General features: G+C 43.9%; 1 protein-coding gene and 1 pseudogene across 2 annotated transcripts in view; both read left to right on the plus strand.

Moving 5' to 3' along the window:
• Window positions 1-2,086, plus strand: part of ctns (cystinosin, lysosomal cystine transporter) — a 20,619-nt gene extending 18,533 nt beyond the window's left edge. The window contains exons 9-11 of the mRNA XM_079267200.1: window positions 1,035-1,205; window positions 1,441-1,558; window positions 1,675-2,086. Of these exons, the coding sequence (XP_079123326.1) occupies window positions 1,035-1,205; window positions 1,441-1,558; window positions 1,675-1,823 (438 nt within the window). The 3' untranslated portion in view covers window positions 1,824-2,086. The remainder of the gene's footprint in view (window positions 1-1,034; window positions 1,206-1,440; window positions 1,559-1,674) is intronic.
• Window positions 2,087-6,710: 4,624 nt separating this feature from the next.
• On the plus strand, window positions 6,711-15,016 carry LOC306776005 (NLR family CARD domain-containing protein 3-like; annotated as a pseudogene). Its single transcript has 5 exons — window positions 6,711-6,861; window positions 8,469-9,013; window positions 9,061-9,993; window positions 12,295-12,468; window positions 14,791-15,016. The product of its transcript is annotated as an NLR family CARD domain-containing protein 3-like (transcript).
• Window positions 15,017-27,513: the final 12,497 nt, after the last annotated feature.

Below are 27,513 nucleotides of genomic sequence, written 5' to 3' on the forward strand. Positions count from 1 at the left end.
ATCTGTGTGTATCTGTGTGTGTGTGTATCTGTGTGTGTCTGTGTGTGTCTGTATCTGTGTGTATCTGTGTGTGTGTGTGTGTGTGTGTGTGTGTGTGTGTGTGTGTGTGTGTGTGTGTGTGTGTGTGTGTGTGTGTGTGTGTCTGTGTGTATCTGTGTGTGTCTGTATCTGTGTGTGTATCTGTGTGTGTGTGTATCTGTGTGTATCTGTGTGTGTCTGTATCTGTGTGTATCTGTGTGTGTGTGTATCTGTGTGTATCTGTGTGTGTCTGTATCTGTGTGTATCTGTGTGTGTGTGTATCTGTGTGTATCTGTGTGTGTCTGTGTGTGTCTGTATCAGTGTATCTGTGTGTGTGTGTATCTGTGTGTATCTGTGTGTGTCTGTATCTGTGTATCTGTGTGTGTGTGTATCTGTGTGTGTCTGTATCTGTGATAGGATGCACAAGCTTTGTATGATCATGAAGCTCAGAGCCGGTTCTGACCAGTTTGGTCTGGTGCTCCTTACATCGCAGCCAGTTCACCGACCACTGTGTTCATACACTCTCACAGACAGTGTGACATTTAAAAGAGAGACTGTATTTCTGAAAGTGATACCTGAATAGTCCAACTTTCCAATATGAATGTAATGTTGGAATAACGGACGTTAGCTCTAGCTAGTTATTAAATGAGCAAACTTTACTGTTACAGATAGCTAACACTAGTCTGCTCCAATGGTCACCACTTTAATTATTCACGTTAAGTATTCCCCTGAATATACTGCTGGTGTAAACATAGCTCTGTTGTTGTGGGCTTGTTTCTAATGTTTCTATATGAGCAGAGGTGCTCTGAATGAATAAGTGAATGGAAACAGCAAACATCAGTGAGATGCCTGCCATCTAACCCCAGAGGTTTAGGGTCTCTGGTGCTCTGAGACCACTGGTGTCCACAGGGCCACCGACATCAAGACAAGATGAAAGCTGCTCACAGTAGCTTTAAGTATTTGATTCCGTCATGGACGGGTCGACAGGTTAATCCTCTGTGTCCTCTCTCTTCCAGAGGGGGGGTCAGAAGGTCTCCTATACGGCCATGTTCCTGTTGGTGATTGGCTGGACTTTTGCCTTGGTCAGCTTGTTTCTGGCTGTAGCCAAACAGATCACCTGGTTGGATTACCTCTACTATTTCTCCTACATTAAGCTAGCAGTCACTCTGGTCAAGTATGTGCCGCAGGTAAGTTATACACACACACACAGAATGGAAACACCTGGACAGTGTGATACAGTAGCCATGCAGATAGAACGATGTTAAGTTTATAGCTGAGACTGTAAAAACAATACAATGGAGTTGAATGTGGGGAGAGCGTTATTCCACAGAAGGTGGTTCAGTGTTAAGTTGATTTGTTGATTGGATGAATCATCACTCACAGATTGTTACAGTGTCGGTGGTGTTCTGTCTGTTTCTCCAGGTGTACATGAACCACAGGATGCAGAGCACTGAAGGGTGGAGTATAGGCAACGTGTTGCTGGACTTCACAGGTGGCCTCCTCAGTATTCTACAGATGATCTTACAGTCTTACAACAATGGTAACTATTTTATGCTCGATCCTGTTGATAACATGACATTCGTCACAACAAATAGTAAAGTGTGTATGTGACTGACGGCATGTCCTTTGTACTAACTGTGATGTGTCTCTCATTAGACGAGTGGAGCCTGATATTCGGCGATCCTACAAAGTTTGGCCTGGGTCTGTTGTCCGTGGTGTTTGACATCCTCTTCATGATTCAGCACTACTGTCTCTACAGACGGCCATCACAGTACCAGGCAGTTGCAGAGCAAGAAGATGACTGACGCTGACTGTTGATGGACTCGAGTCTGTAAACGACCGATTTCTATCAGTCGACAGCAACGAGCACACAATCATCTTTGACTTCCATCATGGTCTGGTGCAGGCTTTACTCACGGAGCTGCTTTGAGCTCAGTGTGCCGCCATCTTAAATATGTCAGGATCAGCGCTTTTGTTTTTTACCACTGTATGAAAATATGAGAAAGGTGTAAGAAAAACGGATGTAATGACAACTGTGTAAACACTTTTTATTAAATGCCATGTCACAACTGAAGTCAAGGGGCCTTTCTCATTTCCCTGTTTGTACAATCTTGATTATTTTACTCACCTCTTAGTCCCGCCCACCTGAGAGAAGGAAGCGAGGGGACATTTAACAAAATGAGACATCCTTGCCTTGAAGCTGTCATCTCTTTGGCCGTGTCAAGATGACCATGCCCTGATGCTTGAGTGTACAGTTGCTTGGTATATATTGTCTGAGGGGGTCAGCGGCCATAAAATGCAACCAGACATTCATCCACAGTCCAGTGAGAGCCTGGATCGTTGTACCCATTTGGCCCATGCATCCCATATTGCTGAGTTTGTTGGTAGGACCTGGAACCATTTTTGTCCCAATTGCAGCACTAAGTCTACCCTGTCGTTCAAGCTTGGAGAGGGACCATAATCATTCTCCAATTTTGGAAGCTAACATGTCTGCTGGTGGGTTAGAGACAACAAGAGGTTCAACTCCAAGGGTCTCACTTCTATCAGAGGAGGATGCCTCCTGATCAGGGTCCTCCTCAACATAATCTTTATTTCATGTTCAAAGGGCTGTGGCAAAACTTCACTGCCAGAAACCTTTTCTGAGAGGTCATTTTCAACTGAGTGATAGTTTAAAGGGTCGGCACAAAGTGAAAGCTTTTATATGTCTGCCCCTCCCATACATTGTGTGAACTTGTGATGACCTCACAGGATCATATTCCCCCTCCCTCACAGTGTGGAAAACAAGTTTTCTCTCCCCCATGTCAAATGAACTGTCGGGGGTTCCCAAAACAACCTCAACAAATGTGTGTCAAATGTTCATATTTCTTCTATGTTATAAACAGCTAAAAGAGCCTGGAGCCAAATGGACCTCAAGGAAAACCGATGCACACAAAATGCGTACAGGACATTGAAAATATGTCCTTTTGGTCATTTTATATTTACCCGGTTGTCTCCAATAAATGAGGAAAAGTTATTAAATACAATGCAAAAAGAATTATGTCAATTTAGTAGGGGTGTAACTGTTCACAAAATTCAATGTACGTTTGGGTACAGTAGAAAACTAAATGCCAGAGAAATGTACTTTATTTTAAAATATATTTATTCATTACAACTAACATCATAAAGTTATTCTTTGACTTTCAACAATGATGGAACTATACCTGAGTGACCCATCTTCTGGGGTGTCTTTTTTATTTTTTTTATTCAAACGTATTGCTCGGTTCGTCACCGTGAGCCTCATACCGAACGGTTCAATACGAATACGCGTATTGTTACACCCCTACAATTTAGAGATTGACTCCAAGGATAACAGAGGTGGTGTTATGATGTGGTGTGTTCATGGACCCGAATGCAGACTCAGACAGCAGAGTTCTATTTCAAAACCACGATAATTTATTTCTCTCAGTCAAGGTAAAAGACAGGAAATGGACAAAGTCAATCGGAGGCGTCTCCACGCCTCCGCACGGTTCCAAGCCGGACAGTGGCTAATCCTGCTGAGCGGCAGACGAAGCCGGAAAACTGTCAAACGTCAGTACGGAGGCGCGTCCTCGCGCTCTGCTCGGATCTTAGCCGGGAAGTGGCCGGTCCGAGTCCGCGGCTGGCAGGCAGGCTGGATCGTCTGTGTGACACCCGAGGCTCGACACAGGAACGCCAAGACTACACAGTTGATCTCCGAGGAACTAACTGGAAGGCTTCCTCGTACAGGTGAAAACCTGAGGCTCGACACTGTACGGCAGGCAAGTTGAAAAAACGAAATGCATCGTTAGTAGCGGATCTTCAGAGAGTGAACAAATGGACTACTCACGTAAAGTGTTTTCAAATCAATGTCAAATGAAACAGAGTCTTGATGAAGGATCAAAGTTGTAATCGTCAATTTATTTGCTTGCAAGCAAAAGAGAGAGCAGTTCTCAACAGACACGTATCGCAGAGTCTTGTGAGGAGTACCCTAAAATCATCTTCATGCATGCTACCTTTATACCCACAGACAAGAGAAACCAGCTGAAACAGGCAAGGGGAAGAATGATGGGAGACAGACATGTGTGCTGAAACAGGCAATGTCTGGTTTATTCCCTGCAACAATAAAAGTAGGCCTGGTTCTATGTCGAGGTCATATATGGCCTGCAATTGTCTTCTCCTGTGCTCTTTGACCTATGTGGATGTTTATGTTAAGGTGGAGGTTTATGATACAGCTATGTGGATGTTTATGTTAAGGTGGAGGTTTATGATACAGCGATGTGGATGTTTATGTTAAGGTGGAGGTTTATGATACAGCTATATGGATGTTTAGGTTAAGGTGGAGGTTTATGATACAGCTATGTGGATGTTTATGTTAAGGTGGAGGTTTCTGATACAGTGCATCTCCTTTCCTCAAGCAAGCATCTAAGAGCATACACCAGCGCCAACGTACAGTGCAGAAACAAACGAATACAGTAAGTGCCACAAACTAATATAAAAATGATAAGTGCAATAAGCTACTATGAATACAATAGATGCTAAGCAAGTGCTAAGCGGAAGGCTAAGGGTAGGCCTTCTTGAAGAGGTGAGTTTTCAGCCTGCGCCGAAAGATGGGCAGCGACTCTGCTGTCCTGACATCAGTGGGGAGTTCATTCCACCACTGAGGGGCCAGGACAGAAAACAGCCGCGACCGGGTCGATCGGCCGCAGGGACCTCTGAGCGACGGGGCAACCAATCGCCCCGAGGTAGCAGAGCGAAGAGGTCGGGTGGGGGTGAAGGGCTTGACCATGGCCTGGAGATAGGAAGGAGCTGTTCCTTTCACTGCCCTGAAGGCTAGCACACCAGAGTCTTAAACTGGATGCGGGCTCTTACAGGTAGCCAGTGTAGAGAACGGATAAGGGAAGTTGTGTGGGAGAACTTGGGGCGATTGAACACCAGGCGAGCTGCAGCTTTCTGGACAAGCTCCAGAGGTCTGATGGCCGACGCCGGGGCTCCGGCAAGTAGTGAGTTGCAGTAGTCCAGACGAGAGATGACAAGAGCACCTGCGCCGTCTCATCAGTGACGAAGGGGCGAATCCTCCTGATGTTGTAGAGCAGGAATCTGCAGGAGCGTGTAACCAATGCAATGTTTGCTGAGAACGACAGTTGGTCATCCAGGGTCACACCCAGGTTCCTCGCAGTTCGAGTTGGCGTCACCACGGTATCATCAATGGTGATGGACAGGTCTCGGTGTGGGAAACCCTTCCCTGGGAGGAACAGTAGCTCAGTTTTGTCCAGGTTGAGCTTCAGGTGGTGTGTCGTCATCCACTTCGAGATATCAGCCAAGCATGCAACAATGCGTGCCTCCACTTGAGTGTCACCGGGGGGAAATGACAAGACCGGGTGTCATCGGCATAACCATGGTAAGAGAAGTCATGCGAGTGAATAACAGAACCCAGAGATGTTGTGTAGAGTGAGAAGAGAAGGGGGCCCAGGACTGAGCCTTGTGGAACCCCCATAGTCAGCATGCGTGGTTCCGACACGGCCCCCCTCCATGTCACCTGGTAGGATCGACTTGTCAGGTAGGATGCAAACAGGGAGAGTGCAGAGCCTGAGACACCCATCCCCTCGAGGGTGGATAGGAGGATCTGGTGGTTAACAGTGTCAAACGCCGCAGACAGGTCCAGGAGAATCGGGACAGAGGAGAGAGAGTTAGCTCTTGCTGCGTGAAGCGACTCCATCACCGCAAGGAGGGCTGTCTCAGTGGAGTGACCCACTTTGAACCCGGGCTGGTGGGGGTCCAAGAGGTTGTTTTGGTGGGGATAGAGGATAGTTGAGTAAAGATTCAAGTGTTTTGGAAAGAAAGGGTAGAAGAGAAACCGGTCTGAAGTTCTTGACATCAGAGGGGTCAAGTGATGGTTTCTTCAGAAGGGGGGTGACTCTAGCAGTCTTAAAAGCTGTGGAAAAGCATCCTGAAACAAGAGATGTGTTGATGAGGTGGGTGAGGAAAGGAAGGAGTTCAGTCGCAACAGATTGAAGAAGAGGGGAGGGGATCGGGTCAAGGGAGCACGTGCTGGGGCGGTTAGATGTAACAAGGTTGAGGACCTCGTTGGGGGAGAGGGGAGCAAGATGGGGCATGCAGAGGGGAGGGAGAACTGTGGGGGAAGAGCTGGAGAGGGTAGAGAGGGAGAGGGTGGACAGGGACCGGGGGGCTGAGAGAAGGAGGATCTGATATCGTTTACCTTCTTGTCAAATAAGTTGGCGAAATCGTCAGGGAGAAGGGAGGAAGTAGGAGGAGGGGGTGGAGGTTGGAGGAGTGAAGAGAAAGTTTTGAAGAGTTTTTTAGGATTGGAAGCAGAGGTTAGGATTTTGGAGCGAAAGAAGGCAGCTTTAGCAGTAGACAGAGCAGTGGAAAGAAGAGCTTGGAAGTTAAGGTCTCCCGGGAGTTTGCCTTTTCTCCATTTACGCTCCGCCTCTCTTAGGCGCCGTCTGTCAGTACGCACTGAGTTCGACAGCCATGGGGCAGGTGGGATTGGCCGTGCCGGCCTGGAGGTGAAGGGACAGAGGTTGTCCAAAGAAGAGGAAAGGGTGGAGAGGAGAAGATCAGTAGCAATGTCAGGGGATAGCAGAGAGAAGGATTCAGGGTCAGGGAGAGCAGAGGTAACAGAAGAGGAAAGATCAGCCGGGGAGAGGGAGCGGAGATGACTACGGGTAGAAACCATGTGGGTAGGTGGTGGAAGTAAGGGGAGAGGAGAGGGAGAGGGAGTAAGACATGAAAAAGTGGTCCGAGAGCTGGAGGGGAGTGACGGAGAGGTTAGCAGTAGAACAGTGTCTAGTGACGATAAGATCCAGCTGGTTGCCAGCCTTGTGGGTGGGAGGAGAAGAGTGGAAAGGTCAAAGGAGGAGAGGAAGGAAATAAGCGCATCAAACTCATCAGTCTGGATGTTAAAGTCTCCGAGCAGGATGAGTGCGGCGCCATCACCATGGAAGTGCGAGACTAATGTGTCGAGATCTTCCAAGAACTCACCAAGAGGCCCCGGTGGGCGATACACAACAGCAATGGTGAGCATGACCGGATAAGTGACAGTAACCGCATGAAATTCGAAAGAGGACTGGGAGAACTGAGGAACCGAGACAAGAGTGTATTTCCGTTTTGGGGAGAGTAGCAGGCCCGTACCACCACCCCGCCTTGCAGCTCTGGAGTGTGAGAGAACGAGTACACTTCTGACAGAGCTGCAGGTGTGGTGGTATTTTCTGGCGTGATCCAGGTCTCAGTTAGAGCAAGAAAGCTGAGTGAGAGCAAGGAAGCGTAGCCCGAGATAAACTCAGCTTTCGGCACTGCCGACTGGCAATTCCAGAGCCCCCCCGCTACCACTTGCTCAACATGAGCCGAGAGAGTCGGATAAATGAGGTTAGCGGGGTCACGGCACCTGGGAGGGGCCCAACGTCTAAGTGACCACCGAGAAGAGGACCGAAATCGGATGCAAACACATGGTTTGAAAGATAAAAATTAGGTAACTACACGTTCGAGAAGTCTTAGCTTGACGAAGTCGGCTTGAAAAAGTCGCCCTGTTGCCTTTGTTTGCCGGACGCTTCCAACCTACAGAAGTGCTTAAGGACAGCAACCTACTGATTGTCTGCCTGGAGTGCAGGCTCCTCCCTTGCAATCAGCACGCTATTCAGCAGCTGAGACTAAATCACACCTCCTCAGACAGGCAGAAACTCAGTCCAATCACCACTGAGGCAAGCCTAAGTACAGCTATAAAGACAGCTTAGTTAAAGCAAGAATAAAATACCTATCAGGTTCTAGGTGAGTCAGAAGTTCAGTTCTTGCTCCAGAAGTTGAAAACAGTCTGTTCAAATTCAAAGAGGAAAGTAACACTTTAACTGTTCTCTGTGAACATCTGAGCTTCTACACACTTTAGTCCACATCTGGATGTTTTAACAACAACCAACAAATCATTCTAGTTCTAAAGAAATGTCTTTACAGAGAGAAGAGGAAGAGGGATGATGATTCTGTGGACAGACAGAACAAGAAGAAGAGGAGTCATGATTCTGAGGAGGAGCTGATGTCCAGATCCAGAACCAGAGCTGGACTCGTCTGTTTGTCGACGGAGCCGCGGTGTGTTTCAAAGAGCAGATCAGGAAGTAAAGTGATCTTTCAAAAATAAAACAGGAAACCGACCATGTAGAATCCCAGCACCGTGACAGAGACGGTCTCCTCCCTCAAACCAAAGCCACGTCTGCAGCTACACTGACTGGATCAACAGTGTCTGTGCTGGTGAGCAGAGAGAAAGCTCTCTGTGTTCACATCTCACTACTCTAGTAGCTTCTAACTGAATCTCACTGAAAGTTACTTTCACTCATGAGTCCCCGTTTGTAGGTTCAGATATCAGCTGATGTTATTGTTTACTGATTGTTTGAGTCAAATCAATATCATATCTTCTCTATATGTTCTCTCTGGTTTCTCTGTTTCAGGAGATAGTGGTCTGCAGGAGGTTTTAGATGAACATAAGATCAGTCTGAAGGAGAGATGTGAATGTGTGACTGAAGGAAGTGATGAAACAGGAAGTGGAACCCTCCTCAACAGGATCTACACTCTACATCACAGAGGGACAGAGTGAAGAGGTTACTACCCAACATGAGGTGAGGCAGCTTGAGTCAGCTTCCAAGAAGAAGAGCCTCCATGACGCTCCGATCAAGTGCCACGACATCTTTAAAGCCTCAGCTGACCAACAGAGACGCATCAGAGTCGTTCTGATCAACGGCGTCGCCGGCGTTGGAAAAACCTCCTCAGTGCAGAAGTTCACTCTGGACTGGGCCGAGGGTTTGGAGAACCAAGATGTCAGTCTGGTGGTTCTGCTTTCGTTCAGGAAGCTGAACTTGATCAAAGATGAGCAGTACAGTCTTCTCCAGCTGATCCATATTTTCCATCCAACATTACAGAAGGTCCCAGGAGAGAAGCTCTCTGTCTGTAGAGTTGTGGTCATCTTTGATGGTCTGGATGAAACCAGACTTTCACTGTATTTCATCACCAATGAGGTCGTGTCTGATGTCACACAGAAGGCTGCTGGATCACTGCTACAGTTCTGGACCACATGTGGACTACAGACCAGAGAGGAGAGCTGCCCAAGACCCTGACTGACATGTACTCACACTTCCTGCTGGTCCAGACAAAGAGGAAGAAGCAGAAGTACCATGAGGGACATGAGAGGAGTCCTCAGGAGCTGACGGAGGCTGACAGGGAAGTCCTTCTGAAGCTGGGGAGGCTGGTGTTTGAACATCTGAAGAAAGGAAACATCATGTTTTACCAAGAAGACCTGGAGCAGTGTGGTCTTGATGTCACGGAGGCCTCGGTGTTCTCAGGAGTTTGTACAGAGATCTTCAAAAGAGAGCGTGTGATCTTCCAGAAAACAGTCTACTGCTTTGTTCATCTGAGTGTTCAAGAGTTTCTGGCTGCAGTCTACATGTTCCACTGTTTCACAAACAGGAAGACAGAGGTACTGAAGGACTTCATGGGAGAAGACTACAAGTATTCATCTCTGGAGGACTTCCTGCAGAGAGCCATGGAGGATTCCATTTATAGTAAGAATGGCCACCTGGACCTGTTTGTCCGCTTCCTTCATGGCCTCTCTCTGGAGTCCAACCAGAGACTCTTAGGAGGCCTGTTGGGTCAGACAGACAACAGTCCAGAAACCATCCAGAGAGCCATCAACAACCTGAAGGAGATGAACAGTGATCACATCTCTCCTGACAGAAGCATCAACATCTTCCACTGTCTGATGGAGATGAACGAGCTCTCAGTACATCAGGAGATCCAAGAGTTCCTGAAGTCAGAGAACAGATCAGAGAAGAAACTCTCAGAGAGCCACTGCTCAGCTCTGGCCTACATGCTGCAGATGTCAGAGGAGGTTCTGGATAAGTTGGTCCTGAACAAGTACAACACATCAGATGAGGGACGACAGAGACTGATTCCAGCTGTGAGGAACTGCAGAAAGGCTGAGTAAGTCCGGATGTGATTAACTTTATGAATCAGTGTAGATCAGTAGTTTAGTTCTTCTAATACAGACACTATGAAATTCATCTTCTTAACATAGTGTTCCAGTTGTTTAATACTAAATCATAATTCAGTGATATTTCATCACAGATGTTCTTGATGTTTCAAATGCTGCGAGTGAAAACATGTTTCAGCTTCAGTTGGCTTAGTTTTCACTGTGAAGTTAATGAACACAGTTATTCTATTGATTTCTAATGGTTCTTATATTTCATATTGATATAATTCTTCCTCTATTTATCTTCCTTTGGGTGATGAAGGCGATATGCAAACCTGCAGAAACAGATGAAGGACTTTAGAGGTTGTGTTTGAGCTTTGATCACCACATGTAGCAGCATGTTACAGTCATCACTTCATGTACTTTAGTTGTTAATACATCAGGAGCTTCTACAAGGTGTCTCACATCATCTTCTATCCTGGTTATGAAACGTTGACCCTGTTCGGCCCTTAACGTAGTCCCAGTTCTTGTGGCCTCTCTGTGGTTGAGTTTCACGGCCCTGTCCTAAAGGATGTGAATAAAGTGAGTCTGACAGCATGAAGGAGCCAATGAGAGCACAGGAGGACACATGTTCACACTACTTCACAGCCAGTGGGCTGTCATGATGGAAGTAGTGAGGCCAGGAAAGAGTCCACATGTTCTCATACGTTGCTGGTTTCCTCCTCAAACTCGTCAACATCTTTTCAGCTCAACTGCAGGATGTTGGTTCTTTGAACCGTTGCCTCCACGAAGGAGTTCAGATCTCCTCTTTATTAGAATTCACCTTTACCCAGCTGAGTCACATGAAGTATGTTCATGATGGTCCACATGAAGTCCTTGTGTGTCTCCTGAGATCCAGACCCTGTAGGTAGGGTCAGATGAATGTAATGTACTTCTACTTCAGAGGACAACATTGTACTTCTACATTTACCTGACAGAGAAATGTTACTGGTTACATTGAAGATTCACATTTGACTCACAAAATATACAAGAATTAAAATATGAAGCGTTATTATTTATTAACTATCCAGCATCATGTTAGAACTGAAAGCTCCGCCTTTAACAGACGCTAATAATAATCTTAATATTATTATTCATGTCATATTATTCTGTATTTTTGATGCTTTCACACCAATCTTTACTTGAAGTAAACATTTGAATGCAAGCTCCTCCTCCTCGTCCTCGATTGAAGTAAATTAACAGTGTTTTCCTGAAGGCCTCAAATCACTAAATCTACCCAGAAAAACACATGGATTTAATAAGGGGCAGTACAGTTATTAGTATTATATTTGATATAGAAGTATATAAATGTTTTTATATCTTCAAAACACTGTTTGTAAAGTTCTGCGTAGATAAAGGATTGTTTATCATTAATATCATTATTAAATTGAGTATGTAACTGTTGCTGCACTGTGACCACAAGTGAAGTTGTGAGATGATGTTGAATGCTGTAACAGTGATTTAGTAGCACAATAAGAGAAAAGTCATCACATCAGAGAACTGATCCAGTGCTGTCAGTTACACATCAATATATATCTGATCTTTAGCATTAGCCACATTAGCTTCCATAAACTGCTTCATACGAGACAAGTGTTCGAGTGTTGTACCGAGAAATGTTTCATTTAAAGGTTTTTTTACATCGTCCTGTTTTTAAATCTTTTAATTTGTTCTTTTACTCATAAATAAACTCAGAGTGGTTGAATTCAGACTTTTATAAAGATCTTATGAACACCATGTTATGTTTTTAATGCTGATTCACTAAAACATATTTCTGATGACATCATGTTGAAAATTATGTAATTGAAAATAATGCAGCCTCACTGGTCCGTTAATTGCGTTGAGTACGTTTCATCATATACAGGTCTAATATTATCAAGTAATCTGTTTCAGTCCTGTAACGTTCTTCAGTTGTCTCTGAATGTGTTGGAGGTGAAGCTGACAGCAGCAGGAAACTGTAGCGGTTAAACTGCTTCTCTAATGAAGAAGGCCTCATGCTGACTCTGTGGAGACAGACATGGGATCAGATCACTGACAGACTGGACATTATGGAAGCCTCAATGTAACGACACTTTGTCTCCCTTCATCTGCACATTAAAGAAAAACAGATTAAAGTCTGCAGGTAGGAGAGAGAGTGATGAGAGTTATTGTTTCATGTGAAACACAGGCGATGAGATCAGCTGAACCACTGATGTGAGGAGATAATGTTCATCAAAACAGGAAGCGGGAAGTGTTTTCTTTCATAATAATATTTTGTAATATTTGTGTCATTCCAGACTTTGTAGCTGTGGACTCTCAGAGACTCACTGTGAAGTTGTGGCCTCAGCTCTAAAGTCCAACCCCTCCATTCTGAGAGTGCTGGACCTGAGTCACAACAAACTGGAGGATTCAGGAGTGAAGCTGCTGTGTGCTGGACTGGAGAGTCCACACTGTCGACTGGAGACTCTGAGGTCAGTTCACTGACTGTAAGGTTTCAGGATTTGTCTGAAAACAAAATCTGAATATTTGTTAGAGTAACAGAAAGTAGAGAAATTAAGTGATTGACAGGAGAGTGTTTAGCTTCCACAGACTCTCATTGCGGTCCATCAGTCAGTGAAGGTGATGTCAGTCCTGACGAGGCTGTAGAGTGTGTGAGGGAGATGGAGGATGAAGATCTGATGACAGCAGATACTAACTCTGTGTAAACAGAGAAAGACTTGAATGCAAAGCTGAATAAAGGCGAAGTTGTGAACTGTGGTGATCTTCATGGTATCAGAAGCTGATGAGGCTGCTACAGAGACAACCATACAGCTGCTGTGGTGAGATTAAAGCAGAGCTCAGAGTAATAAGCAGCAGCCTCACACAGGCCCAAACGCCTCCACAGAGCAGGCTTTCAGAACATAAGTCTCTGTTGCAATTACTTGAAAAATATGTCAGCTGAGACCAGTCATAGTGGAAGTGGCTCTTCAACAAGTGATGATTATGAATGACATCATCAAACTGTAGATGTTTAAGGTGCTAACTTGTTTCCAAGTTCTTGTTGACAGCAGGTCTAACTGTGGTTCTGTTTCCATGTTTTGTCTCATTATCTGAACCTTTAGGTTGCAACTAAAAACACATGTTGTTCTTAAAGGGCCGGTTCAGGTCTTTCTCAACACAATACTCACGTGTCCAAATGTCCATTCAAGAGTTCTTGGTGTCTGTAATCAGTCCGTAGTGTCTGTGATGTTCAGGACTAAATCCAGTCTCGTTCTGTAGAAATTACTTGTAAAGTTGATCTGAACTGATCTGAGGCTTCGCATGGATCAAGTCAGTCTGTTGTGTTTGACAGCGGCTGTATTTTAAACCTCATACTATACGAGCAGTTTGTACTGATTTGACCACAATGTAGCATGTAGCATGCTAACAAAAGCTAAATGTACAGTGTGACAGAAATACCTGATGTGTTACTGATTCAGAAAGAATCTCCAGTCTACCTCTCCTTCTGTATCCCACAATGCAATGCGCTGGAACAGCATATTCTTTTTTTTTTTATAATATGACTCATTATTTATATCGCACATTTCATACACACTATGTAGCTCAAAGTGCGGTACATTTATAAAATATATAAAAACAGTAAACCTTCCCTTTTACACTTTAAATGTAATTCAAAAAGTCAACAGATGAATAAAAACTGGAATACATTTTAAGTGACAAATAAATGAATACAAATGTAAAGACAGTGTTTAAATACAGAAAAGATCCCTTTAAAGACAGGTGTGGTATTCAGTGGAAGTGATGTGTTCTCTGTTTTTTGTCCTTGTTAGCTGTCGAGCAGCAGAGTTTTGGATAAATTGCAGCCTCAATAGATTTTTTAGGAAGACCAGTAAAATGTGGATTGTAGTAGCCTAGTCTACTTGAGATGAAGGCATGCATTCATTTTTCTGCAACTTGTTCCCCATTAATATGGGGAACAAAACCTAAGTCAGAGTCTAAGATAACACCGAGACTTGTTACTTGTGGTTTGATTCGGTGAGATCGAATCAAACTGAATTTTGGTTCGAACTGAGTTTCTAATTCTAGAAACTCAGTTTCTAACTCACAAACTGAGTTTCTCCAGGAAAGCATCCCTCTTGGATTTGGGGCCAACTAATAGAAGTTATGTCTTATCCTCATTTAATTTAATGAAGTTATTATTAATCCATGTGTTTATTGCTGATAGGCAGGCAGTGAGGGAGCTTAAAGCATCTTCATCATTTTGCTCAACAGATGGGTACATTGTGTGTCATCAGCGTAGCTATGAAGCTAACATTATGTTCCCTGATGATGTCACAGAGAGGAAGCATGTAAAGTGAGATCAAATGAGGGGCAAGACAGCTAATTTGTGCAACACCAGAAGTTATATCATGTGTCAATGACACATGATCCCCAAGAGGAAATTAGAAGTGTCTTCCTGTGATGTATGTTCGGAGCCAGAACATAACATGCATAACTGGGTTGGCCTTACAGAGTGAGGTTCTCAAGCTGGTTTAGCTTGATCTGATCTGATCCTGATCCTCTAGTTCCAGACCTGACTGAGACCAGCAGCATGGTGTTAATGTGTGTTGACATAAACAGGTGTATGAATGTTGAGGTGACATGTGGATGATGTGTGTAGAAGGCTGACATGATGATGATCCACAATAACACAAAGACAAAGAGAAAAGCTCATTGATGAGGACAGAGTCATGTTGAGCTACACATTTAAAACATCAACACATCTGATTGGATTATAAATGGATTCTGATCTTCATCATTTATTCTTTATTCAGGTTGAGTCACTGCAGGTTGTCAGAGATCAACTGTTCTTCTCTGGCCTCAGCTCTGAAGTCCAACCCCTCCCATCTGAGAGAACTGGATCTGAGATACAACACCCCGAAGGATTCAGATGTGAAGCTGCTGTCTGATTTTGTGGAGAGTCCTCACTGTAGACTGGAGACTCTGAGGTCAGTAGAGGGTTGGACTCAGTCCATGCTGGTTCCAGCAGGACTGAACTAAACACAGATCCAGTATTTCCTGTAAACCTCCAACCTGCTCAGTGAAGCTGTGAGAGGAGAACGCTGACGGGCTTCAGGATTGGACAGAAAGTCAGCCAATCAGATGAGCACAAGCTTGTTGTGATCGTGTGTTTGAGTTGATGTGAAGACGACTGTTGTTGTGTTGAAGAGTCAGGAGGACAAGAGTCAGGAGGAGGAGGAGTCAAATGTCAGTGAGACTGGTTTTATCAGCTTTGAACCATCGTTACAGTGAGCAGTGAACACCTCTCTGTTTCTGCAGTGGTGATGCGTTCAGGGCCCTCAGCTCTTTATCTCCACTGTGTACTTGAGTGAAATGTGCAGAGTGAACAGAGTTGATGTCCAAAGTGTGTGCAGGTGTGTGAGCTTGGAGCTCAGTGTGTTCACTCCAATACGTTCAGATGAGAGCTGGAAGGACTGAAGTCCTGCTGCTCTTTCTACTGGATGTGCTGCATCACTGACTGACAGCTGATGAAGGGAGTCTCTGAAACACTCCTTCATCTCTTCTTCTCCTCAGATGGAAGGATTCTCACTGGGACTGAGTCCACCATCATCTCTGTGATCCTCTGGATCTGATCAGAGGATCATGACTCCTCACTCCACCTGGACCTGGATTTAGTTTCGTCCTTTGGTTCCTTCATGTGTTCTGACCCTGAAGTGTGTCTGCAGATGAGTTATGTTCATGACAACATGACAGCAGATGAACACATGAAATGATGTTCCTGCTCTGCTTCCTGTTGCAGCTCCTCCCTGTGGAACGATGGAGTTCTGCACTTTATTTACTCATGTTTCTCAGTAAGTGGGAGTTGATGTCACATGTGAAGTTACCTTATTACCACCAATACCAGCCTCTTCTCATGTTATAACACACTCAGATTAGCTTGTAACAAACAGGAAGAGAAGATAAAACCTGAACTCAATAAATACATCAATATATCTTTTATTTTCATGTTTTCATTCCGTCTTCACATCATGTTCATCGTAGTTTGTTCTTTGTTCTTCAGTGATCTGTTGTATTTGAAGTTACTACGACGAACTTTCATAGTGTTGGTTCTGTTGGTCCCTGTGGACTAAAGCTGTAGTGTCTCTGAGCACCAGAATCCCTTTAGAAACCCTCTCACTTTACTGCAGCAGGTCTGACAGTCTGCCCCTCTCAGTCCTGGTTCTGGTTCTCCCCCGTGCCTCCCTTACGTCCTGGGTCTCCAGGAGAGAGGAGAAGCTCTGCTCCTGGAGGAGGAGATGCTGCTGCTGCCGGGAGCTGAGCTCTCCTCCTCCCTCCGGATCTGGGTCTCTTCACGGTGGACCGGTCTCTGCTGGAGGATCTGGGTCTGTCCACGGTGGACCGGTCTCTGCTGGAGTCTGAGCTGAAGGAGGTTCTGGTGAACCTGCATGAGTTTATCTGGTTTCACCAGAATCCGACTCGGTGGCTCCGATGACGAGCATCAAGAACAACTCTATAGAAACAGACCATCTTCTCTCTGATGGTCTCTGTACTGATGGAGGTCTGATAGAGGACCAGGACTACACTGAGTCTGGTTCACATAGAGGATCAGGACTACACTGAGACTGGTTCACATAGAGGATCTGGACTACACTTAGACTGGTTCACATAGAGGATCTGGACTACACTGAGTCTGGTTCACATAGAGGATCTGGACTACACTGAGACTGGTTCACATAGAGGATCAGGACTACACTGAGACTGGTTCATATAGAGGATCAGGACTACACTGAGACTGGTTCACATAGAGGATCAGGACTACACTGAGACTGGTTCACATAGAGGATCTGGACTACACTGAGACTGGTTCACATAGAGGATCTGGACTACACTTAGACTGGTTCACATAGAGGATCAGGACTACACTGAGACTGGTTCACATAGAGGATCTGGACTACACTGAGACTGGTTCATATAGAGGATCAGGACTACACTTAGACTGGTTCACATAGAGGATCAGGACTACACTGAGACTGGTTCACAAAGAGGATCAGGACTACACTGAGACTGGTTCATATAGAGGATCAGGACTACACTGAGACTGGTTCATATAGACCCCCTTCTACATCCCGACCGGGTTCGCGCACCCCCCCCCCCCCATTAATAATAAAAAAAAAGAAGCAACAGAGCCTTTTAAGCCTTCATAGCCGCATAAGAATCGGACCAATGAGAGAACAGTTTTCTCGCGCGTGGCATTTGTTTACAAGATGTAGTCCGCTGTTAAATGTTGCAGTGTGAACACAAACCGAACAAAGGAGCAACTGCAACAAAGCAAACGAACTGAAGGTGTGAAAACGCCCTGAAACACTGCAACAAAGTTTCAATAACTTTCAGTGACACAAGACGTCACTTTTAAAGAGCAATACGGATGCGAGCACACACGCACAGGCTCAGAGGCAGATTATCACATTTAATTTACAATTAATGAGCGACTAATGTAGCCAGGATGTCTTCAGACAAAGCATCGATGCGGCGACACAGTGTTGTTGGACACCGGGATCATGTCCAACTTGTTTGCTTCTTTCTCCCCAATCATACATTCCACCATCTCTCTGGCAGCTGGCAAGCTCACGTCTTCAGTGATTGTGTGCGGTAGCCCCTTTCTCGCTATTCTGTAACTGATATGAAGCCCGTAGTGCAGGGGTGTCAAACTCATTTTCACTCTGGGGCCACATCAGCATCACGGTCGCCCTCAAAGGGCCGGTTGTAAATGTAAGACGGTGTAAATGTAACTACGGTACTCCTAACATAGTTAGTTTAGTTTCCCGGGATATCTGTGACTTCCACAACACGTACTTCCAGTTGTGTGATTTCTCCTCCGCCATTGTTTCCTGTTGCTGGTGCAAAATGCATTCTGGGATATTTGGCTGTCCCAAGTACAGACAAGTCACCTCCGATGCATCCCGGGTAAAATGGGCAGAGCGAGCCACATCCGGGCATTAGGGCCGTGCTTGGCTCGATGTGAACTTTGAATTGGAACAGTACTTGGGCTGAGACTGATGACGTTTCAGTACAGAGAAGTACGCATGTTGAGAAACTTGTTGGAAATCCTCTTTATGGGCTGTTGCATCTCCTGTCCACCTGTTGTGATAGTTTTAATGTCGGCACACAGACAACATGCCATCTCATCACTTCGACTTTCTATCTCATAATTTCGACCATGGGGATATTTTTATTTTCACATCTAACTTTAAATTTTTGTAAAAAAAAAAAAAAAAAAAATTATTATTATTTTTTTTTTGCTGGCGGATTCGTGGGCCACATAAAATGACGTGGTGGGCCGGGTCCGGCCCGCGGGCCGTATGTTTGACACCCCTGCCGTAGTGCGTCATTTATAGACCAACACATGAATGAGACTGCAGTTGTTTTTGGCTGTTTTGTAACTCCTCCAATTTCGATATAAAGAATGTAAGGGGCTTTTGACTTGCACTGGCATGCTTGGTGTTCAGGTGGCGACGTAAATAAGAGCTTCAGACTGTTCGCCAGAACCTCACTGCACACCACGCACTGTGGCTTTGGGGAATCTGCGTTGCCAATCCAAGTGAAGCCCAGACACACATACTTTTCATCATATTTCCTCTTGTTTTTCCCAGTCTGATGCTCACTCTCGTTTCCTCTTTTTTCACCTTGACTCCGCGATGGGCCGATGTGCTCCCGATTTGTCTGTGCTATCCCTTCCTCCTTTTCGGTCTCCTCCGTCTCATCTTCCTCTGACTCCCGTTCGATTTCTTCTCCCGGTCTCTCCCCAACGCACCTCTCCGTTCCCCTCGCCTCCGATTCCTCTCTCTCTCTCTGTCCCTCTCCTCTTTTACGACTGATAGCTTCAGATGTCCCACCTGACAGTTTTTTAATTAAAATTACATTTTTATTTTATATTTAATATTATTACACCATCAGACCGCCATTACACTTTTCCTCTCGCGCACCCCCTAGAGGCAGCTCGCGCACCCCCAGGGGTGCGCGAGCTGCGAGATAGAGGATCAGGACTACACTGAGACTGGCTGAGAGGAAAAATGTAATGGCTGTGCAGTCCTGTCTCCTAAAAGTGACGTTCCCCCAAAACTAAAATGCATTCTCAATTACGTTTGACCACGAACGTATTTTCTCCCTGATTACGTTTGTGTTTGACGTATTACAAATACGTTTCTCATCAACATATCTTTGCCATACTCTAGTCTTTATTATTTTTCTGTGATCTGCCTCGCCTCTACGCCGCCACCCACGAGTTGTTGCCCCGTGGCCTGTTCCGAGGGCTGACAGACCTGGCGATCGGGTGCCTCGTGGCGGGGGCGGCTGGAGACCTCGCGTCCCGGCGCCAACGAGTGAGCGCCGGCCACTCGGAACCATAAAACCAAGTCCCGGATTTCACCCGGGGGATATTGTGGAGGTATTGTGACCGGGTGATGTGCCTCGTTGCTGGGGAGGTGCGTGTGTGTATGAGCGCATTTCTGACAGGCGGCGTGTTGTGGTAGTATTCTGACCGCGTAATAGGGAGAAGGAGAGGCGGTGGTGGAGAGGGAAAAAAATGTGAAAGAGATGGTGGAATGTATGATTGGAGAGAGAGAAGCAAACAAGTTGGACGTGATCCCGCGTCCAACAACACTGTGTCTCCGCATCGATGCTTTGTCCGAAGACATCCTGGCTACATTAGTCGGTCGCGTGAAGAAGAGTGAGTTTTACTCTCTGCAAGTAGACGAGTCTACAGATGTGGCCAATCTGGCCAATCTTCTGGTGTACGTCCGGCACCTTTTCGAAGGCACGGTGCAGGAAGAGTTTTTGATCTTGTAAAGAAACGCCACGCGCGAGCAAACTGTTCTCTCATTAGTCCGATTTGTATGCTCTGTTGCTTTTTTTTTTAAGGTGTGTGTGGGGGGCCCCACATTGGGGGTGGGGGACCCCACATTGGGGGTGCGTGAACCCGGTTGGGATGTAGAAGGGGGTGGCGTGGCCTAAAAAGTTTGGGAACCGCTGTACTATGCCATGACTTTTTTTTGTTACTTTTGTCAACATACTATACTTTGACTTTTTTAGTGACGTTTTCAACATACTCTTCTAAGTTATCACTTTTTTCGACATATTCAATTCAATTCAATTTATTTTTGGATAGCCCAAAATCACAAATTACAAATTAGCATCAGAGGGCTTTACAATCAGTACACATACGTCATCCTCTTGTCCCGGAACCCTCACATCGGAACAGGAAAAACTCCCCCAAAAACCCCTTTAACAGGGAGAGAAGAGGGAGAGACCTGTGGGAGAGCAACAGAGGAGGGATCCCTCTCCCAGGATGGACAGAAGTGCAATGATGTCGTGTGTACAGAATGAACATAATAGAGTTACAACACATTCAATGCATATGACAGAACCACGGCAGGAGACCAGACCAGGGTCCAGGTATCACCAGGATCCACGGAAAGCTGTGAGGTGATAAAGCACAGAGACTCTGGTGAAGAAGCAAAGTCAGCAACGTACGTTAATGGTATCGTAATATAAAATACTATGACCTTTTATTACTTTTTCCGACATACTATACTACAACTTTTTTATGACTATTTTGGGCATACTGTACGATTACGGTTTTTTTCATGCTATACTATGTCTTATTTATTACTTTGACATATTAAACTATGACTTTTTAATGACTTTTTCAACATACTATACTATGACTGTTTTGGACATACTGTACTATTACTTTTTTCGACATTCTATATTAATTTCTTTACATACTATATACTATGACTATTTAATGCCTTTTCCCGACATTCTATTTTATGATTTTTTTTCGACATACTAAACAATGACTTTTTTTGTTGGAGAGAGCCAGAGAGAGTTGTGAGTGAATGAGAGCATACAAACACTGTCCTAATGTAGGAAGTTAGAGTAAATCCCAACATTTTACATCGCTAATTATTTTACAACTGTATGATTATATATACTCAATTTCAAAATAGCGCTCCTATAAGCAAAGCTCTCTCAGTTTGACTGTACTTTACTCTCAGTAAATAATCAATGTTAACAACTTGATATTCGAGGAGGGATTTGGTAATCCTAAAATCACTATGGTGGCAACAAACATCCTGACCAAATTACGTAAAGTGGTAGCAGTCAAAGTCTATTCTGAATCCAAAGTTACAGATCAAATATGCTCCTGGTGCGCGACAAGAGTTTGTGTAAACATCTTACCTTCCCCCTGGTAGCATGGAAGACTGGTCGACCTTATTTACGTAATGCTGAAGGCAGCCCGTGACTTGCCCACACAGCGATCACCAACTATGCAGGGCTTTTAAGGGCGTCAAATCAGTCGTTGAACAAGAACTTCAGATCACAAACGGCTCAGAGGACTGCCTGGAAAGTGTTTTTCAAATCGCATAAGACCAGAGTCTGAATCAGGACTGTCTTCCTCACAGTGTGAACGCCAACCATCAGCATTGGCTAAGAGAAGCCAGCTACTACCTGGGGGTGTTGAGTGGTTGAAGATACTGAGGTTAAATGACACAAGCCATCTGGCTCTATACATAAGATGACAGGTCAACATAACTTGTGATGTAACACACATGTTCCATCCAGCATTCTATTCTGTTCTCAAGGGCAGATGATGTCTCCTTTTATGAATCCACTATTTGCTGGCGTTCACTATGATTTCCTTGGCACAGTTTTCACAAAACTCCACACATTATGACCCATTAGCAGTAATGACATAACACTGTATATTACAAAAGAACATTTTGTCTATTGCAGATTGCAGATATTTTAAATCATACATGCAACAAGTCACAACAAAAGTTTAAGCTGTTGCAAATAACTCCACAAATTATCCTTTTAACATTGTTAAGCTGTCTATGTTTGCAAATTCATATTCTGCTAATACTGTATGTTGCATCCCGTGTACTGTATGGTAACTATAGCCACACCCAAATCTCACCTGCACCTGAGTTTGGGAACTAGTCAGTTGATGGATTTAAGACCTTAAAACTGTTTTGACCTGAATTATTTGGTGGATAATAGTTATTAAGACAAATAATAAGTCTTTCTATTCATTATTTTTTGTTTGGGTGGCACGTTTCACTGCTCTAATTGGAAGAAAATATTACCCAATTTGTATTTTTCTACTATGACTATGATGTAGCTATACTATAACGTTTTATGACTTTTTTATGACATTCTATACTGTGACTTTATTGTTGGAATGCTGTTAAGCAACTATTGTTCTTCGAATCTTTATTCAACTTCTATTTCTTCCGTCCCACCTCTTCTTCTCCTTCATATTTTAAGCTACAGAAACTGTTCAACTATTAAAATGTTCAGCTCCTTCAGCTCATCTCTGCTATGACATTTCATATTTCTAACCTTTAAACGTTTTGAATTATTAAGCTTTTAGCAACTTTCTTTTGAATGGGTTTCTATGGAGAATATTTTCAAATCCTCTTAAACTTCTTCAACTTTCAAATCCTTCAACTTCCTCATACTTTCAGCTACAGACACCATTTCAATTTTCAAATGTTGAGAAAACCCTCAACTATTGCCAACATGATTCAGCTTTTTGATATCTTTTAGACTTTTTGAACTGCAGCAATTTTATGATTTTTCAGCCCTTTTCTGACTTTATAATGGGTGTGTATTGCGCAGCTTAGAGTGCGTGATGTCACCGCTAGAGTGAAGAGCAGCTTGAGATTCTTGTGAAAAAAACATTTGTATTTTGCCACTGTGTCCACAATCTTCACTCTTCATGCATAATTTCTGGATGTAGAAGTAGCTAATATTGTCCTTGTCGTAGAAAAATTACTGTGGAATCCCACAGATTTCCACATTTGACACGGAAGCCGTTAATTGAGAGGAAAACCAACTTTCTGCTCCATAGAGACCAATGTTAAATTTTGCTTCAAAAACTTCTTCCACAGAACACGGTACCCCATTTCTAGATCGCCAGTTAAGCCACATTTTTTACACTACAGACACAATTTTTACAGGATCTGTTCTTCAACTCATTCTTCCCCTCAATTATTAATATCGGAGCAATAGGAGCTACGGTTATGGGAGTTTTGAGGATTTGTTTGAGAGGTGTTTCCCTGTTTTATCTCCATGAAATGGCTTCAGGCACACAGGTGTTTGCGATTGAGCCAATTAGTGATGTTGATAAACACACAGACTCACAGACACACGCGCACATACACTCCTCTCCCTCTCCCTCTCTGTGTGTCTCTCATACAGTCATTCAGGTCTTAGGGATCTTTAGAGGCTGAAATAGCGATATATATGTACACATGTGTATCTACAGAGGTCTGTGTGTGTCATTGTTTAATTCATTCTGTATTTACTTGATCAGCTTTTATTCAGGGCTTTATATCAAATATTTACTGTTTTTCACCTTTTCTAGTCTCCGGACCACTCAAAGCACTTCAACACATTCACCCACATGCAAGGATAAGGTTCATCAGCACGATGTCACCATTCACCCGTTCATCCAACGTCTGTTGCAGCCTCTTGTGGGAGAGAGTTCATATGTCATCTCCCCAAAAGACGTTTAAATGCACACAAAGAAACTATCATGACACATAAATGCAAATAAAATCACATATAGAAATATAAAAGTCACAAATATGTCTAATGCACACAAAAAAATGTATTGTTTTAAATAAATGCAAAACTAAATCCACACATGTATTTAAGAGGATTTGGAAATGTCACAAAAATGATTTTTGGATGTTGTTACATTGATATAACTGTAACATGTACTGCTTGTCTTGTGGGGACTTCTCTTTAAGACTCCACTGACGCCTCGCTTCATGCACAGTGTGGGAACCTGTAACACAGCGGAAATACATCTGCTGGAAATGTCTTCGATAGCCGAATGGTCCAAACGTCTGACTTGTGCACCAGGAAGTGTTGAAACAACCAATCGGGCTGCAAGGATCATTATGCTAACAATGCATAATATAATATATATATATTGAACTTTCAACAGTTCAGACTTTCTTCTATTCTTCAAGTTTTATTCAAATAGATTTCAGTCTGTTCTGAAGTGAATTTCTCAGTAATAGTAGTTTATTTACCCTCACACACTAGATTACTGATCATGTTCAGTATGATATAATACTTCCTATATTACGATAGCCCTGACAGATCAACACACTGCCAGCATGAAAACATCTTCAGCAACTGCACCACCGAGTGCAGCATGAAAGAACTGCAGATAGACAAAGTGTGCTTCAGAGACATAACACACAGCAAATACAGAAAGATGCTGCAAAGAGAGAACACAGCAAATACAGAAAGATGCTGCAAAGAGAGAACACAGCAAATACAGAAAGATGCTGCAAAGAGAGAACACAGCAAATACAGAAAGATGCTGCAAAGAGAGAACACAGCAAATACAGAAAGATGCTGCAAAGAGAGAACACAGCAAATACAGAAAGATGCTGCAAAGAGAGAACACAGCAAATACAGAAAGATGCTGCAAAGAGAGAACACAGCAAATACAGAAAGATGCTGCAAAGAGAGAACACAGCAAATACAGAAAGATGCTGCAAAGAGAGAACACAGCAAATCCATAAACACAAAGATGAACGTGCTGCAGCAGCAGGTGGTGCCAGAGATTCATGTAATTTAGTGGGAAATGAGCTAGAAAGTGTTTACTTTTTGTTTGGCAGATTTTAACATGTGACGTGATCGCAAGTTTTCAGATATTATTGCAGACATGTTAACCGAGCCTTTTGCTTATTATTTGCCTATGAATGATCTGATGGCTCATATTATATTATTATATTAGCTGCTGTAACTTTCAGAACTGTCCCCAAGAAACGTTCAAGGCACAAATAATTAGCATTGCAGTTGGGTTAGGTTATGATGTGCATGATGTTAGATCCTGGGATACTTCTGGCCCGATACGGGGCTACTTACTGACTCAGCTCTCTATTAAAAGATTGTCGAGCTGGTGTTCTGGCGAGGGAACTCGCCTGGCTCCGCTAACTGCCGTTACTCCCGACGTCTACCCTGCTTCCTCCGGTCTGAGCGCACTCGGCCGAGGGGCCACCCTGACCCCGGGCGCTCCCACCAGTCACGTCGGTTATGGCAGCTTCCCTCTTCTGGATCCGTGCTCTTGGTAAATGCCAGGTTTAGGTTTTAATGGCTAGGATTACTTCTAAAACCGTAAGGGATTGTTAAGTGGATTCGGTCTCTAGGATAACCTTACAGAACTCAGTTGTTAGACATACAATGGCTTTAACTTTTTACTGCCACGAGGAACTTTTACTACTTGAGCAAATAAATGCACTTGAGATATTTACTTTAAATGCAGATTAGATATTTATTGCAGGTTATATTTAGTTAGTTTGCAAGGGTTAAGCTACAGCTCACATAAAATGTCACTACACTTGATTCGTTACTTTAATTTTCTTCTTCGATTATACTCATTAGCCTTAGATGCCGAGACGGCTCGGTTGGAGCTGGATGTCCAAAGGTGCGATGAAAAGGTTATTTTGGAGTTGTTAGGAGCGAAGGTCTGGCCGGACCCTCAGTCCTCCTGCTCTGCAGGGGAGTCCGCTCAACAGTCCTCAAAACTCAGTACAAAGTCTTTCTAGGGCTGCTGCGTATTCTCCGTTGTCCAGTTGGTAAAGGCGAGCAGGGGGGGAGGTGATTCTCCGTCTTTCAATTTTTACCCACGAACGGCGGTCTTCTTTCCGTGAACAGAGACGAAGTCCTCGGACGCGGCTGTCGAACGAGGTCCAGTGTTTCTCCATGGATGGCTCGGTCGGCGTCCCATCGTGAATTCCCGTCTTGCTGTTTGCAAGTTACTTCTTTTATCACACTTTTGGGCTGGTGTTCTGCCCCCTCCTGTCCAACACATGATCTCATCTCCCCACCCACTTGAGTGGGCGTTTGGTCCTGGACATGTCCAGACAAGTCCAGGCAAGTCCAGGCTTATCCTATATTATGCCTCTATGACTCATCTCTTGCAACAGTCTTTTCCTAACCACACCCATTAACATCTGTTCCTATCTTCACTCTTTTTGCTCACTCATCCTGACAAAACACTTTTCCTACATCTCGGCTCCGGTCACATGGAACATTTGTTAATCAGTTTTTACATTTGTTAAATCACTCTACTTAGTACACATTTGCTTATAAAATGATTATTGATCTCATCCTTCATCATTATTGTGCTTTGTGTCTTTTCTTCTCAACCATCATTATTTCCCCATCCCTTGAAGCAACCACCCTGCTTACTTCCTCTTTCTCCGTACTTTCTACACTCAGACTGCACTATACTCAGATACACTTATTATTGTTATCAGGTTTACATTTGTTAAATCACTCTATGTATTAAACATTTGTTATGTAACGATCATACACTTTATCTTTCGATTACACTTTAACTATTGATTTCTGAGTATGTGCTTTATGCTTTTTATATCCTGACCTTCCCCTGATCGTGTATGCATGTTTTCGAGGCAGCTCTGTGGGCTCAACTCTTCTTGACAATGAATAATACTTACACGTGTATACCTTTGTAAAATTCAATTACATTTTATTGATATAGCTCATGGGATTTTCAATCTGTACAACATACAACATCTTGGACACTAACATCGGATAAAACCTTTAACACGGACGAAAGGAATCAAACTCAGGAAGAGCAGCAGCTCTGGATGGACACAAGTGCAACACGTGCCATCTGTTACACAATGAACGAGAATGAACGAACAGACGCAGCTACTTCATGTTTCTGTCTATTTGCTTGTGTTTCATTATCTGCTTGTGTTTCATTATCTGCAGTGTGTTTGTCCCTCAGAGCCACCGTACTATACAATCGTCCTAACAACCGACGCCTTGTATTCATATTTAAATGACGTTTCTTTCTTTCTTTTTGTTCTGCTTCAGTTGAGTGATGATATCCTAAATTGTTTCCGTTGCGGAATACGTTCCACTGTGTTAACATTCTGTTTTAATGATGGGAGATTAAGACTCAGATTTAAGATCCTCTCTGATGAATAAATGCGTTTCCAAACGTTCAGATAAATAGTTACAAAATGCAGCTGTTGTCACACGGACACTATGATGCCTTTAAATGCTCAACAACCTACAAAGTCTGATGAAATGAAAACATGTCCAGACATTTACAACAGTTATAAAGTACACTCCTGTTCCTACATGGTCATGAAATGGAAGATTCCATGACTTGCCCAGTTGATACACTCACCCAGAGTTCTTGAGAGGAAACATGTGAACTGTTGCACATCATTGGTGATTGATTCATGTACAGCAGTTCAGTTGTGTGCCGCTCAGTACATACCCGAGTGTGTCTTTAAGTGTCAGGCATTTGAATGGTTACACACCAGCCTACTCACTTCTGTTGTTTTGATAAATTCACACAGTTTGTCCATCCAGACGGCCCTTGCTGCTATTGTTTTAACAAGCCCAACTGTGAGCCAGCTATGTGAACCTCCTCCAGTATGAGCCCATCACTTTGGACTTGCATCCTT

The sequence above is a fragment of the Melanostigma gelatinosum genome (genome assembly GCF_949748355.1).
Source record: "Melanostigma gelatinosum genome assembly, chromosome: 4".
Lineage (NCBI taxonomy): Eukaryota > Metazoa > Chordata > Actinopteri > Perciformes > Zoarcidae > Melanostigma > Melanostigma gelatinosum.